General features: G+C 38.3%; 1 protein-coding gene across 2 annotated transcripts; it reads right to left on the reverse strand.

The window, feature by feature from the left end:
* Positions 1-3,787: 3,787 nt before the first annotated feature.
* On the reverse strand, positions 3,788-11,383 carry LOC132105558 (transmembrane protein 168-A). 2 transcript variants are annotated; one of them, XM_059510761.1, is made up of 5 exons: positions 11,272-11,383; positions 9,488-10,652; positions 8,136-8,278; positions 5,836-6,101; positions 3,788-4,474 (listed from the first exon to the last, which is right to left on the reverse strand). In XM_059510761.1, exons 2-5 carry the CDS (start codon positions 10,574-10,576, stop codon positions 3,927-3,929), a joined length of 2,046 nt encoding a protein of 681 aa, XP_059366744.1. In that variant the 5' UTR covers positions 10,577-10,652; positions 11,272-11,383; the 3' UTR covers positions 3,788-3,926. The 2 variants fall into 2 exon arrangements, with proteins under 2 accessions (XP_059366744.1, XP_059366743.1); XM_059510760.1 differs by having other exon boundaries at positions 11,220-11,347.
* Between the last annotated feature and the right edge of the window lie 1,348 nt (positions 11,384-12,731).

Consider the following 12,731-nt stretch of genomic DNA (forward strand, 5'->3'; position numbering starts at 1 on the left):
ATATATATGGACCAAGATGAACTCAAAAAAGACTTATAAGTGAATATCAGTCCATCACTTCACTCTATATTCATTTATATGTAACCCACACATTTGACTATCATGTTATAATCACTTATTGTGTATGTCTTTTAATAACTATTGGATAGCTCAAGGATAAATATTCATGTTTAGTGTGTACGTGTTCGAACCTGTTAGCTTGAAACAGTCATGACCATCAGTTATTTGTCAAATGTATCATATTCTTGTTATAGGAATCATGTCCAAAATTAGACCCTGCAAGAGTGGGAAAATTCGGACCACATGCTTGATAAGATAACATATGATTTATGATACCCCAGAGCCAAGACCATATCTGATTGGTCAAGACAACATTTGAGGTGTGGCTAACAGGCCAGTTTAAATACTCAGGACACCATAAAATCTTGCTTTTAGTTTTTAGCTATGCTTCTGCTATTAGTCATGCCTGCTTTTATGCTTTTAGTTTTAGTGTTGCTTTTGCTATCAGTCATGCCAGCTTTTAGTATGCTTTTAGTTTGCTTTTAGCTTTTAGCTTGTAGCTTTGCTTCCTAGCTTTAGCTCATGCTTTTAGTCATCACTGTTAGCTGTTCTTTGAGCGCGGTTCCAGCGTGCTTCGGCCTGCTGCTACTTAGCCACGATGAGAAGAAACACCACTTAGTCTCGTCAAACTTTATTTCTTTTCTTTCCCGTTTGAGAATTTTGTGTTCTGAGTTAAGTTTCTGCCCGTTCAACTTCAACCAGCCCACACAACTCCGCGTCTTCAGCCAACGCCCAACCACGGGCTTCCCAAGACGTCACTTCAGCGACTACTGAACTTCCAGCCAATCAGCGACATCGGGAAACCCCATTTCAACGACTCCCTTTACACAGGAGACGCAAGTAATTTTACCTCCAGACTGTGACCTTTACTGGTGTATCTAATATAATTTTAACCTCATTGAGGAACTCAATGCGAGGACTAATTAACTGATTGATAGTTGTTCATGTCTATGCAATTTAACATATTGCTGTTAACTTGGGATTCCACATTTTCATTCTCTTAAACTCATTCTTCCCTAACTTTCGATCTTCCTGCAACTTGTGTGAATGTGTGAGTGCACGCGTTTATATGTTAGATTATTTATATGTCTTCAATTTATCTAATAAAGCCTTATTCATATTGAAAAGAGACGTATCTTGTGTTTTGTGCTTACAAGTTAATGTCTTAAACTGCCGATCTTGTTACTGTGCTAATTGATAATGTTTTCACTATACTTTGGATATTAATATCCAGCGCAGATTTGATGTTAAACGGCTTGTTCAGTGAATCGCAGGGCGTCTCAGTGATCAGCAGTGAAACAGTGATTCTGTTCAAATTCCCTTTAAAATCTTAAATGATTCCCTTTGAGCTAAATTTAACTGTTTCCCTTTCCCTGACAGCACCTTGTGCATTTCCATGTTATGATTCTGACCCAGTTGTGCAATTTCATAATATGACTCTAACATCAGCTTACTCACAGCTGATGTATCTGGATTTGGAAAGACACACAAGGTCCAGATGAGTGTGTGTGTGTGTGTGTGTGTTTGTTCATTGTGATCTGACTCCGCAGTCCTCTGTGGATGAAGCAGAGCACTGCTAATTCATTTAATCTAATCACTGCATAAAACAATTCTGCCGTATGTACATACTGTAAATCACTGACCTTAGCAAAGATGCTACACTCAGCCTCTGCTAACAACAGAGAAATGTCAACAAGTAGTAGGAATTTGGTTCTGGAGGGTAGTTAATAAAACTGACATAAATGTTCTCCATACCTTTAAGAGACAAGCAAGGAAAGATTTTCCCCCTTCACTTTGAAAGAACAGCCTCAAGGTAGCCATAGTTCACCCACCTGCTGTGCTGAACTAATAAAATGCATGAAAGTGACTCTAAAATATTGCCTGGGAGATGAGTTCAGCTGCAGTGAAACGCAGGTCATGCTCTCTAAAGGACAAGAATGGACAAACTGACAGAATCACTGTTTCCATGACATTACATGCCCTGTTTTCACATAACTGAAATGCTATATATTTGCATTACAGCTATATATAACATAGAGTCAGGTGCTTCATCTCATTACTCTACCTTTTTCCCCCATGTTCTGAATCAGGATATTGTGACCATGAATTTGCTTGGGAAAGGAACTCAAGCATTGGGATACTGATGACTCAACTGTGTGCATTAAAACGTCATTGGTATTTCGTTTACAGGTGCATCTCAATAAATTAGAATGTTGTGGAAAAGTTTATTTCAGTAATTCAGTAAAACTCTAATTGTGAAACTTGTGTATAAAATAAATTCAATGCACACAGACTGAAGTAGTTTAAGTCTTTGGTTCTTTTAATTGTGATGATTTTGGCTCACATTTAACAAAAACCCACCAGTTCACTATTTCAACAAATTAGAATATGGTGACATGTTAATCAGCTAATCAACTCAAAACACCTGCAAAGATTTCCAGAGCCTTCAAAATGGTCTCTCAGTTTGGTTCACTAGGCTACACAATCATGGGGAAGACTGCAGATTTGACAGTTGTCCAGAAGACATCCATTGACACCCTTCACAGGGAGGGTAAGCCACAAACATTCATTGTCAAAGAAGCTGGCTGTTCACAGAGTGCTGTATCCAAGCATGTTAACAGAAAGTTGAATGGAAGGAAAAAGTGTGGAAGAAAAAGATGCACAGAGGATTGTCAAGCAAAATCGATTCAAGAATTTGAGTGAACTTCACAAGCAATGGACTGAGGCTGCGGTCAAGCCATCTAGAGCCACCACACACAGATTGGTAGGAGCCCCTACCAAGTATTGAGAACATGTACAGTAAATAAACATACTTTCCAGAAAGCCAACAAATTACTAAAAATGCTTTTTATGAAGTATTCTAATTTGTTGAGATAGTGAATTGGTGGGTTTTTGTTAAATGTGAGCCAAAATCATCACAATTAAAAGAACCAAAGATTTAAACTGCTTCAGTCTGTGTGAACTGAATTTATTTAATACATGAGTTTCACAATTTGAGTTGAATTACTGAAATAAATGAACTTTTCCACAACATTCTGATTTATTAAGATGCACCTTTACTTTCAAAAGTGCAGTGCTATATGCAGAAAGAGACAGAAAAGATTTTCAGTATAGGATTATTGTTTTTACTGTACATTGTGAGAGTTTAGGTAGTGAACGTTTCATTGCACTGAAATGATTTTGACAGTGAGGCAGTCAGTAGTGCTAGAACAAGCTTTTCTAATTAATCATCACAAAAAAACACCTAGAACACCACCTTAATTTATTTTAAACAGTCTTTATTAAAGGACACTGGTCTGTTGAAAAATAATTAATGAAGTCATCTCTTCAACACAAAAACTCTACAGACAATACAAAATAAAATATAGCATGATATGGTTTAAACATTGGCTTTTGTAGAGGTCTTGGAAAAACAACTAATTCAGACCTGCTCTACTGCTTGTCAAAAAAAGTAACAACCTTTTAAAAGGTACAATTAGATTTCTTGCTTTACTTTGCCTGAGACCAAATACATTGCAATATACATATTTCACCCAAATCCTTAGAAAACCCACTAAAAACGTAATAAATTAACAAGGCACTCTGCGCTGATAGTCACAATGAGAGAAGACAGTGAATATATTGTGTATATATGGCACATAGATAAACAGAAGAACCAGTCATACGTGGCTGATTTGAAAATTAGGTGCGACTCTAAACTCTAGAGTAGATCTTTAGTAGCAAAACTGAGCGATCCAAGTTTCCTGTCCATAACTGTTTAAAGTAATTTGTTAGAGGCAACAGTCGATAAAAGATATCCCACAAATTGCATAGAAAAGATATATGGTGATATATGTACATTGTGTAGTAGCAAACCAACTGGTCACCTATGATCGGACTAGTTTAATCCCTTGCCCTGTGTCTAGTATACTGGGAGGGAACCAAGAAAGTTTCAGTCTTCTGACGCAGCGCAAACACACACTACATAGCCACAGGAGGTTGAGTCCACAGCACCAGTTCGCAACAGCCACCAGTGGGTACGTGGCCTTGGGGAAGTGTGTTTTCCAGTGCTTGGCCACATCACTTCCGGTGGGCAGGTGGAGAGAGTAGTCACTCCAGGGTTTGGACACGCTGTATATAGCAGAGATGACCCGACCCCTCTCTGACCACTGCACGCCACTGTCAGGATCGCAGTTGTATTTCACCCACTCAGCGGTGAAGTCTCCCAACCGAGGGGCTTCCTGGGCTTCAGCATCCTGAACAGGGCTCATCTTAGCTCCTTGTACTGCCACATACATCTTTTCCACCTTTCGAACCGCCTTCACCCATGGTGCAGAATTCTCAGTGTCCAGGACAAGGATGAGGCGGGAGGAGAAGCTGGCATTCCGTTCCTTCCACATATCAAGAATCTGCTGCAGACGCAAGCAATCGCCACCTGTGAACAAGAAAGGTTGTCATCAATGGAAAGAGAGGTAGTTTCTTTTCTTGTCCAAGTGGCTAGAAGAGGCTGTACCAGACCTAAGGGGCCAGTTTTACAAAACTGCGCCGATGGGTGTGAAAATTCCTGTGGGCGATTGACTGACAGTGTGCAAATTAAAGAACACATATGCAACATCTCATTTCCATAATGACCAACGCAATCTACCAAGCGCAGTGCAAATTAGCATTAGGATATGTTCGGATTCGGATAATGTGTTGTTCTGGCATTCCAAGTAAATTAATGTGCGTGGAAAAAACGCGCGCTCTCACTGTTCTTTGTGGTGCCTCCTCCTAGCAACAACAAATGCAGCCATTTTCAAGTGCAAAACAGTTTTAGACATGCTATTTTGGGTGTTAAATAATGGCACAAATACCAGTAATTTGACGAGAGCAAACGTAGGTAAATCATGTTTTGTGATTCATTTGAAAACTCTCCTCTCTGTAGGGAAACTCCTACAAATGCATATTCAGTAAGATCAGGCGCAAATATAACTTTTCAGCACTAATTCTTCACTGCTGCACGTCTTCAGTAAATACTGACAGAACTATTTTTTACGCCAAAAGATGGTTTGCACTGGCACAAGCTGTTACTAAATCTGGCCCTTGGTTGTTTACTAGCAAGGGGTTGCCAACTCTAGACTAGTTCAAACAACGTGTTTATTCAATCATCATTGCAGCAGTTTGAACTCGAGAAATTCCCATTTACAAATAAAGCAAGTGAAGATGTGACTGGCTGTTGCTGCAGGGGAAAGGAGAGAGACAGTGCGAGCAACATGGAAAAGGTGTAAGAAATCTGACAGTTTGCCATGCTGTGGGAAAGACTGTGAAAAACGCTCTGCAAGTACCTTGTTCAAAAACTGAATGAGGATTCCTGGCTGTTTCTCACCCACCCCGCTCTGATCAAACAGTATGACAGAGGCTGTGACATCCCATATCGCTCATAAGGATTAATACCTTACCGAGTTACAGGACGCACACACAGGCAGGAAGATAAAGCATGGTGGAGTGATAGAGCCAAGATATATCTTTACAGTTCGGAGAGCTTTCAGAACGATAAATTGCTAAAGCCCAGCCAAAATAAAAGCATTCGTGCCTTGATCTCTTTTACAAAGACCTGAAAAAGCAATATTGATTTTAGCATTTAAGAACAGGTGATATGAATAACTCCCGATTGGTGCATGACATACAGAAATAAATTGAGTTTGGGTCTTCATACCAACATTTTCACCTATACACACTGTACAATTCATAACCTTAACTCTCAGTTAATTTAGATAATTTCTGCCCTACAAATTGCAACTGCTATCCAGCTCTTACCTGCCAGAGTCCAGTCTCCACTGGGAAGTGTGTGGCCACTGTAGTAGAGGATGTAGGTGTCATGACGTGGACCTTCTGTGGTGCACAGTTCCAGAAAGGAGCGCAGATTGGCCTGCAGGGTATCCAGGCTTAGACTGGTGGAGTAGTCACATCCAAAGGTCTGGATGAGGTGGTGGGAGAAGAGTCGCTGCACAGCGTTCAAAGTAGCTGTGGAGTGCAATTCCTGGCCTTGCCCTGGAGGCAACAGCAATGGCTGTCCATCTGCACTGCATCCCATGGAGAAAGAGGATAAAATGATTATGAATTACTAACTGGGTCACCTTGACCTTATGAGTATACACTGACCCATGTACAACAAAGAAGAGGTATAAGCACAATGGAAAGTGAATTCAAAAAAAGCTTCGAAAATGTAAGATGCAGAAAAAAGTTACAAAGAAAAGGAGAAAGGCCATAGAAAGGGTGATGTTAATTCTTTTTTGTAATACTTTTTTGTAATTTAGCAGCTCCTCGCAGGGTCAACCTAACCCGTTCTGCCTTTCTAAAAGAGCACAGCAAAGCTTCCACGGTAAATATCACCAAGAACAGTCAACAATTAGCAACCAAGACCATTATGATTCTCCCCATACCATTGCTTCCCAAAGACTCTTTCTTCTCTCTCAATCTAGTAGCTTTCCTGTTTGATCCTATTTTTTCTGCTCAACCCATCCCTGGTTCAACGCCTCTCATTCCCCAACACAACATTTTAAAAATAATCGTGACCCAAAGGCAAAATTTTAGCTGAAATGCCATTTCACAAGAAGTTTACTAGCAACAAGGCATTTATCAGAACAGATAAACAAGATTTTAATTAAAAGGGCTAATAAATTGTTCAAAGTTTATATAAACTATTAAAATGCTTTCTGGGTGAATCATCTGAAAATTTGGATGATGGCCAGAGCTCTTCCCTTTTAAATGCGAGAGGAAACAGTACCACAGCATCTGCTAAGAATGAAAACAAGCTATTGCTGTTGAAGGCGAGCCTGTCGACCTGAGCATTTCCCTCTCATCTTCCCAAGAGGCCCTTGTCATGGTAAAAACATGATCTGTACCCATCAAATGGAAGATTACACCTTGCTACATTCCCCTCATGCGCCCGCTCCACACTGAGCCTTCTCACCAAGAGTGCTGGAATACTAAGCGTGAAGAGGCTGTGGAGCTGCATCCAAATCGACATCATAATCAGCGACCTGAGTGAAGGCCTGCCCTGTACCCCACCCTCGCTCTCTCAGTATGCATGGCACATTCTTCTCCCAGCAGGACCAGCAATAGACAAGTTTATTAAAGGCTATGAGCTTATTTAACACTAACATGTGTTCATAAGATCCAATCCGGGGTGGTTTTCCACCCTTCTATTTCTGGACACATAGCAAAGGACTGATGGGGATGCACATTCAAGATGAGCAAAGAGTGTGATCATGATTATCACTTTAATCATCTTCCTGATTTAGATACACAAACAAAACAAGCTGTTTTAAAATACATTATCTTCATCATAGTGAAAACACAACAACGGTCAGATTCAAATATCAAAATCTATTCAGTTTTCAACAACTTGACCTGACCTGAAGAACAACGAGAACTATACTGGTAAATAAAGGCCAATCAAAATAGAAGTCATTTGCATATACTGTCAAAGTCTTAATTTAATTATAAGGGTAAGAGAAAGGATGGAAAGAGGTCATGTAAAACTGTTTGTACTGCAACAAAATATGATATGCATTGTGCGTGGACATTGGGGAAAAAATGCTATGCAAGTGTAGACCATGGCCCACTCAACAACTAATAATTAATATATAAATATACTTTTGCAGTGGGTACAGCTATTTACCTTGTATATATGGATTGACACAAACAGAAAAAAAAAGATTAATCCACGAGCATAAATAATAGCATTTCATATAATAATAATAATAATAATAAACATTTCCTTTCAATGTATTTTCTCTGAAACGGAATTTCACTTGAAGTTCAGTCCTGCATTGCTGCGAATATTATTACTCTATAATAAATTACAAGTATTTCTCAGTTGCAAGTCACTTTTAGCTTCTTCTAGATGAATACATGTAAGTGCATATGAACTGACTCTAAGAAATATGATTCATAAGAAAAGTAGTTTCCCAGGCATAATGTTTGTTATGTAACACATCAACGAGAAGCATTTTGCATGGTATTGATTTCTATCAATGTACTTGTGACTGTGAACATGTAAGTTAGAAAATGAATTTGTATGCAGTATCTCTGTTGTGTATATGTGTATGTACCTGCTGTAGCAAGTGGGAATTACCACTGCATACCCAACACAGGTGCCTCCCAAGCAGTTTCCCAGTTCATGGAAGAGTCCATGAGCCAGAGACTCCAGTGGCAGTACCACTAAAAACACACTCATGAAGAGTCCATTAGTGACCTGTGGAGAGGAACCCTTGGTGATCAACAACTCTGAAGTGGATTCAGAGGAACATCCAAACTAACACACTCTAACTTAAAGGCAGAGTTTCAAAAGACTGACATACATCTTGATGTATGCACACAAGATCACAAAATCACACTTAAAGAGGCTATGCTGGCAATAGCGTATTAGCTTACTACTCTAGCTGTTTAGATTAATTTCAACATTGATATTTGCTCAATTTGATTTTCAATTTTAAGTTTATCAGATGCCACATGCTAAATTAAACATGCAATGTGATGATGCCATGTGAATCTAAATTATTTAGAATAATGTAGAATATTTAAATTCTACATTATTCTGTTGCATGCTACATAATGTTTCGCATACAATTTGCTTTAAAAATAGAGCACACTGTGCAGTCCTCAGTGAGCAGTATGCTAGTATTCCTCTTGTTCTCAGGCCTGTTCATTTTAATCAAGGGTACTACAGCCTGGATATACCTCTGACTCACCAGCATATACTGTTTCCATAAGCAAAAAAAATGAAACATTGCATTTGCTTTACATGCTGGATAACATTAGAAAAGTTACTTCTAATGACTCATTGCAGCATTCATATCTATAAGTGGATTACTTTAAAGGTTAGATTTGGCACTTGTGCCCAAGGCCTGATGGCTGGTTTATTGAGTTGTCCCCATTGAACATTATGCATTATTGGTGTAGACAAGATATTATGGCATATATTATTTTTAATATATTAAAAGAATACTTCAATAAAAATTATGAAGTAATTTATGTTATCATTCACTCACCCTAATGTCATTCTAAAGTAACTTTAGTCTGCAGAACACAGAAGAAGGTATTTTGAAGAATGTTGGTAACCAGACCAAACCAAACCAACAGTTTTTGGATACATTGTATTTTATTGTACATTGGTGTTTTATTGTATTAGAAATATCTTATTTTGTGTTACACTAAAGACAGTCACAGAGGTTTAGAATGAGTTGAGGATAAGTTCATAATGCCATAATTTTCAGTTTTATGTAAATTACGCCTTTTACTAGCATATATGAAACAAATGTGCCTATTGACACCTTTAAAAGTGGTTTGAGTGATAGGATGGCAATGCAAATTCATTGTTCATTGGAGCTGGCTGTTAAGGACAGGATTCATGATATCTAGATAAATCAGAATGATTCTGAAAACATTATTCAACATGCTTTACCTGCCATGAGACAGCCCCTAGTATGATGGTGGACATCAGGCAGAAGAGCACCAGCCGTTCAGAGATGAGGCAGAAATGACGCATGCCCCTAGAGGCCATGATCCTGTCCAAACTGAGCGTTTCTGAGCGTTGGGCTGCCAACGTCTTCTGACACTCACTTAGCTTGGTGTGGAAGCACCATAGTGAGACGAGGAACACCATGTGGCACAGGATCCACAAAAGGCCAAAGATGCAGAAGCCAGGGATGACCAGGTACCAAACTTTCAAGTTACCCAGCTTCAAGGCACAGAGCACAAAGAAGGCCAGCTCGATGAATGCCAGCGGGAACAGAGAAAATCTCCTCCATAGACGACCGGCTGAGAGAAACTGCTTCCAGCGCTCTGTCGCCGACAAACTGCTGAAGTACACATCCAGAAGAGGCTCGCAGATAAGCCGGCCCAGGAAGCAGCTGAGCGCAAAGGGGTTTGCTTGGATCTTCAAGGAGTGGAAGAAGGTAGCGCCGCTGATCACAGCAAAGCAGGCTAGATTAGGGAGAGCCAAGGGTGACTTCATGCGAAGATCCATGATGAGGGCCGTTAACGATAATGTCAGAGCAATCATGGACAGCGATTTGTGGAATACCAAGCTGATGCTTGCGACGGCAAATCCCAGGAGCTCTAGAAACTCACATGAGGTGAGAACGACTGGTTTATACATAGTGCTGCTGCACAGACGATCTGTTAGGGCCCAAAGCGTCCGAACAGCCACACTAGAGAGCAACAGGTAGTTTGTAACCTGCTCTTTTATGTCGTTCTCCAGAGACGGGCTGTTCAGGAAGCACAGGAGTCCCTGCAGGAAGCCGAACCACAGGTGGAAGAGACTTAAACTGGCCAACTCCATTGAAAAGTAGTAGTAGAGGATACAAGCTATGGCTGATACGAACAAACCCAAGATGAAGATGACCAGAATCATGGGCTCTGCAGTATGTTCCCATCGTACGTACATTCCCAAGCACACGGCTACCAGCAAATTGAAGCTGGAGAGATACCCCAGACAGCGGAGGGAGGACCACATGTCCACATCCTTGTCTGATTTCTCTTGGCCTGACATTTTTGAATAGGCTATAATCACAGAGGATTAGGCCTCACTGCTCCAAGACTAGGAAAGACAATGTTGATGCATTCCACTAAAATTAATAATAGAACAAAGGGGTGTTAGTACTAAAGTCAGTGATGCAATTACAAAAATATCAAAAACACATTCATATAATTGATATATTGATCATGCATGCAATATATATATATATATATATATATATATATATATATATGATTTCACTCTGGTAAATCAAAGGTTTTGTGTTTAAAGTCCAATTATACAAGTGTGCATATTTCCTTTACAGAATACACTGTACAAACTGTATGAATATACAGAATATTTAGATGCTGAATATACATGTAACTTATACATAAAGAGAGAGGAGATCAGTTGTTTTAAGCATTTGATGGTTTTGCCAAATTAAAACGATCATACGATTTTTTTGACAACGATGCATACATAATAGTTATGTTGGTCGATCCTGTTCGATACAATACGAGTGCCAAAGTTCAGGATTAATAGAAGTCAGATGTGAAACTGCCACATAAACAGGACAGACCAGACACTCAACGTTATCACTGTAAACACTCTGAAGGCATTGATAACACTGAAGACATCGCGATAACATTTCGAAATGTGAGTATTAACGACTTACTTATGTAATTCAACTCATCTTCGTTTAAAAATAACATATGCAATTTTCTTACATTTGTTCACAACAACGAGTTTTTGGCTTCCCGATGTCCATGATGCTTCCGGACTCCGAACTACGGCAGCACAGACGGGACAAAGGCGAAGTATAAAATCCGCGTTGACTTTTTTTTTTTTTTTTTTTTTGGATCTTTACATCTTTTTTTTTTTTTTTTTTTTTTTTTTTTTTTTTTTTTTATTCAATTTTGAAAGTAACAATGACAATTTACATCAAACATAAGACAAACATACATTGGGGAAAACGTATAACAGATCTTACATTAGAAAGAATAAGAGTTAAATTCTACAAATAATTTTTTTCAACAAAAGAGATGTTTTTATGCATTTCTTATTTCTAGTGATTGAATTCAATGAGTCATGGAATATTTTAAGATCTTTACAAAAAAAATTAAAGGAGGGTGTTATAGACATTACTTTAGCTTTATGTATATGAAACTTCCCAAGAAGAATTATTAACTTTAATGTGTTATCAATTATATTTGAACCAGTATTACAGTCCAAGAAGAAGATCATAGCCTCATCTATTCTGATTATTTTGTAGAATGTATCAAAAACCATCATAGATACCTGCTTCCAAAAGTCTTCAGAGTGTTTACATTTATAAAATAAGTGTATAAGCGTTTCAGATTCAAGATTACAAAAGCAACATTGTGGCGAGAAGTCTTTTATAAATTTACTAAGAAATACATTACACGGATAATACCTGTGTAATATTTTAAAATGAGTTTCCTTAACCTTATTTGGCAGTTGACTTTGTGCTTATCACTTCCATTTTCAGGTGTTGTCATATTAAATACAGTTAATTAATTGTTTATTGGATATATATAAAAGGTTTTGAGTCCAGTGCACAAATGTGTTGAGTAGCAATGATTTTTTTTAAAGTCATTCTGTTTATAACAAAGATAACGTATTGCTGTATTATTAATTATTATTTTTTTTTACTAATTTTTATTTTTAAACTCATATACAAAAAAGGCTATTTTTTCACACAGCATGTGCAACCCGCACAAACAAACAAACAAACAATTAAATAAATAAATAAAAGGTCCTAGGATGTGAATGTTTTGTGGCTATTGATTAAGTGTTACTATGGGCGGAGTGATTTGAAGAAAAGTTGTATTTATTATAAAAGTTATACATTTATTTTAAATGTATTTATGGGCAAGCTTTATAAGATGCTTCAGTTATGATAATTTCTAATTTTTATGGGAAAGAAAATAAATATTAAGAAAATAAAATTCTTAATAAGCATTATAAACAAAACCTTTATAATAGAAAGCATAAATCTCTCAGTAGTCTATGCTTTAAAAACACAGTGGCGTGAAGCGCCTCTCTCCCACTCCTTTTATGATCAGCTCCAAAAATGGAACCCATAGCAAAGGCATTTTCTCTCCAAGGTTCCTGCGTAGGAGCTCTCTGAATGGGTAAAACAAGGCAGGCTTCCTCCCACAAAAAC

Source organism: Carassius carassius, chromosome 26 (assembly GCF_963082965.1).
Source record: "Carassius carassius chromosome 26, fCarCar2.1, whole genome shotgun sequence".
In the NCBI taxonomy this organism is placed as follows: domain Eukaryota; kingdom Metazoa; phylum Chordata; class Actinopteri; order Cypriniformes; family Cyprinidae; genus Carassius; species Carassius carassius.

Coding starts and splice junctions, on each gene's coding strand:
- LOC132105558 (XM_059510761.1), bottom strand. CDS start 10,576: ATGTCAGGCCAAGAGAAATCAGACAAGGATGTGGACATGTGGTCCTCC. Junction 6,102..8,135: donor ATTCCCACTTGCTACAGCAG/GTACATACACAT, acceptor CATGGGATGCAG/TGCAGATGGACAGCCATTGC. Junction 4,475..5,835: donor TGGAGACTGGACTCTGGCAG/GTAAGAGCTGGA, acceptor TCTTGTTCACAG/GTGGCGATTGCTTGCGTCTG.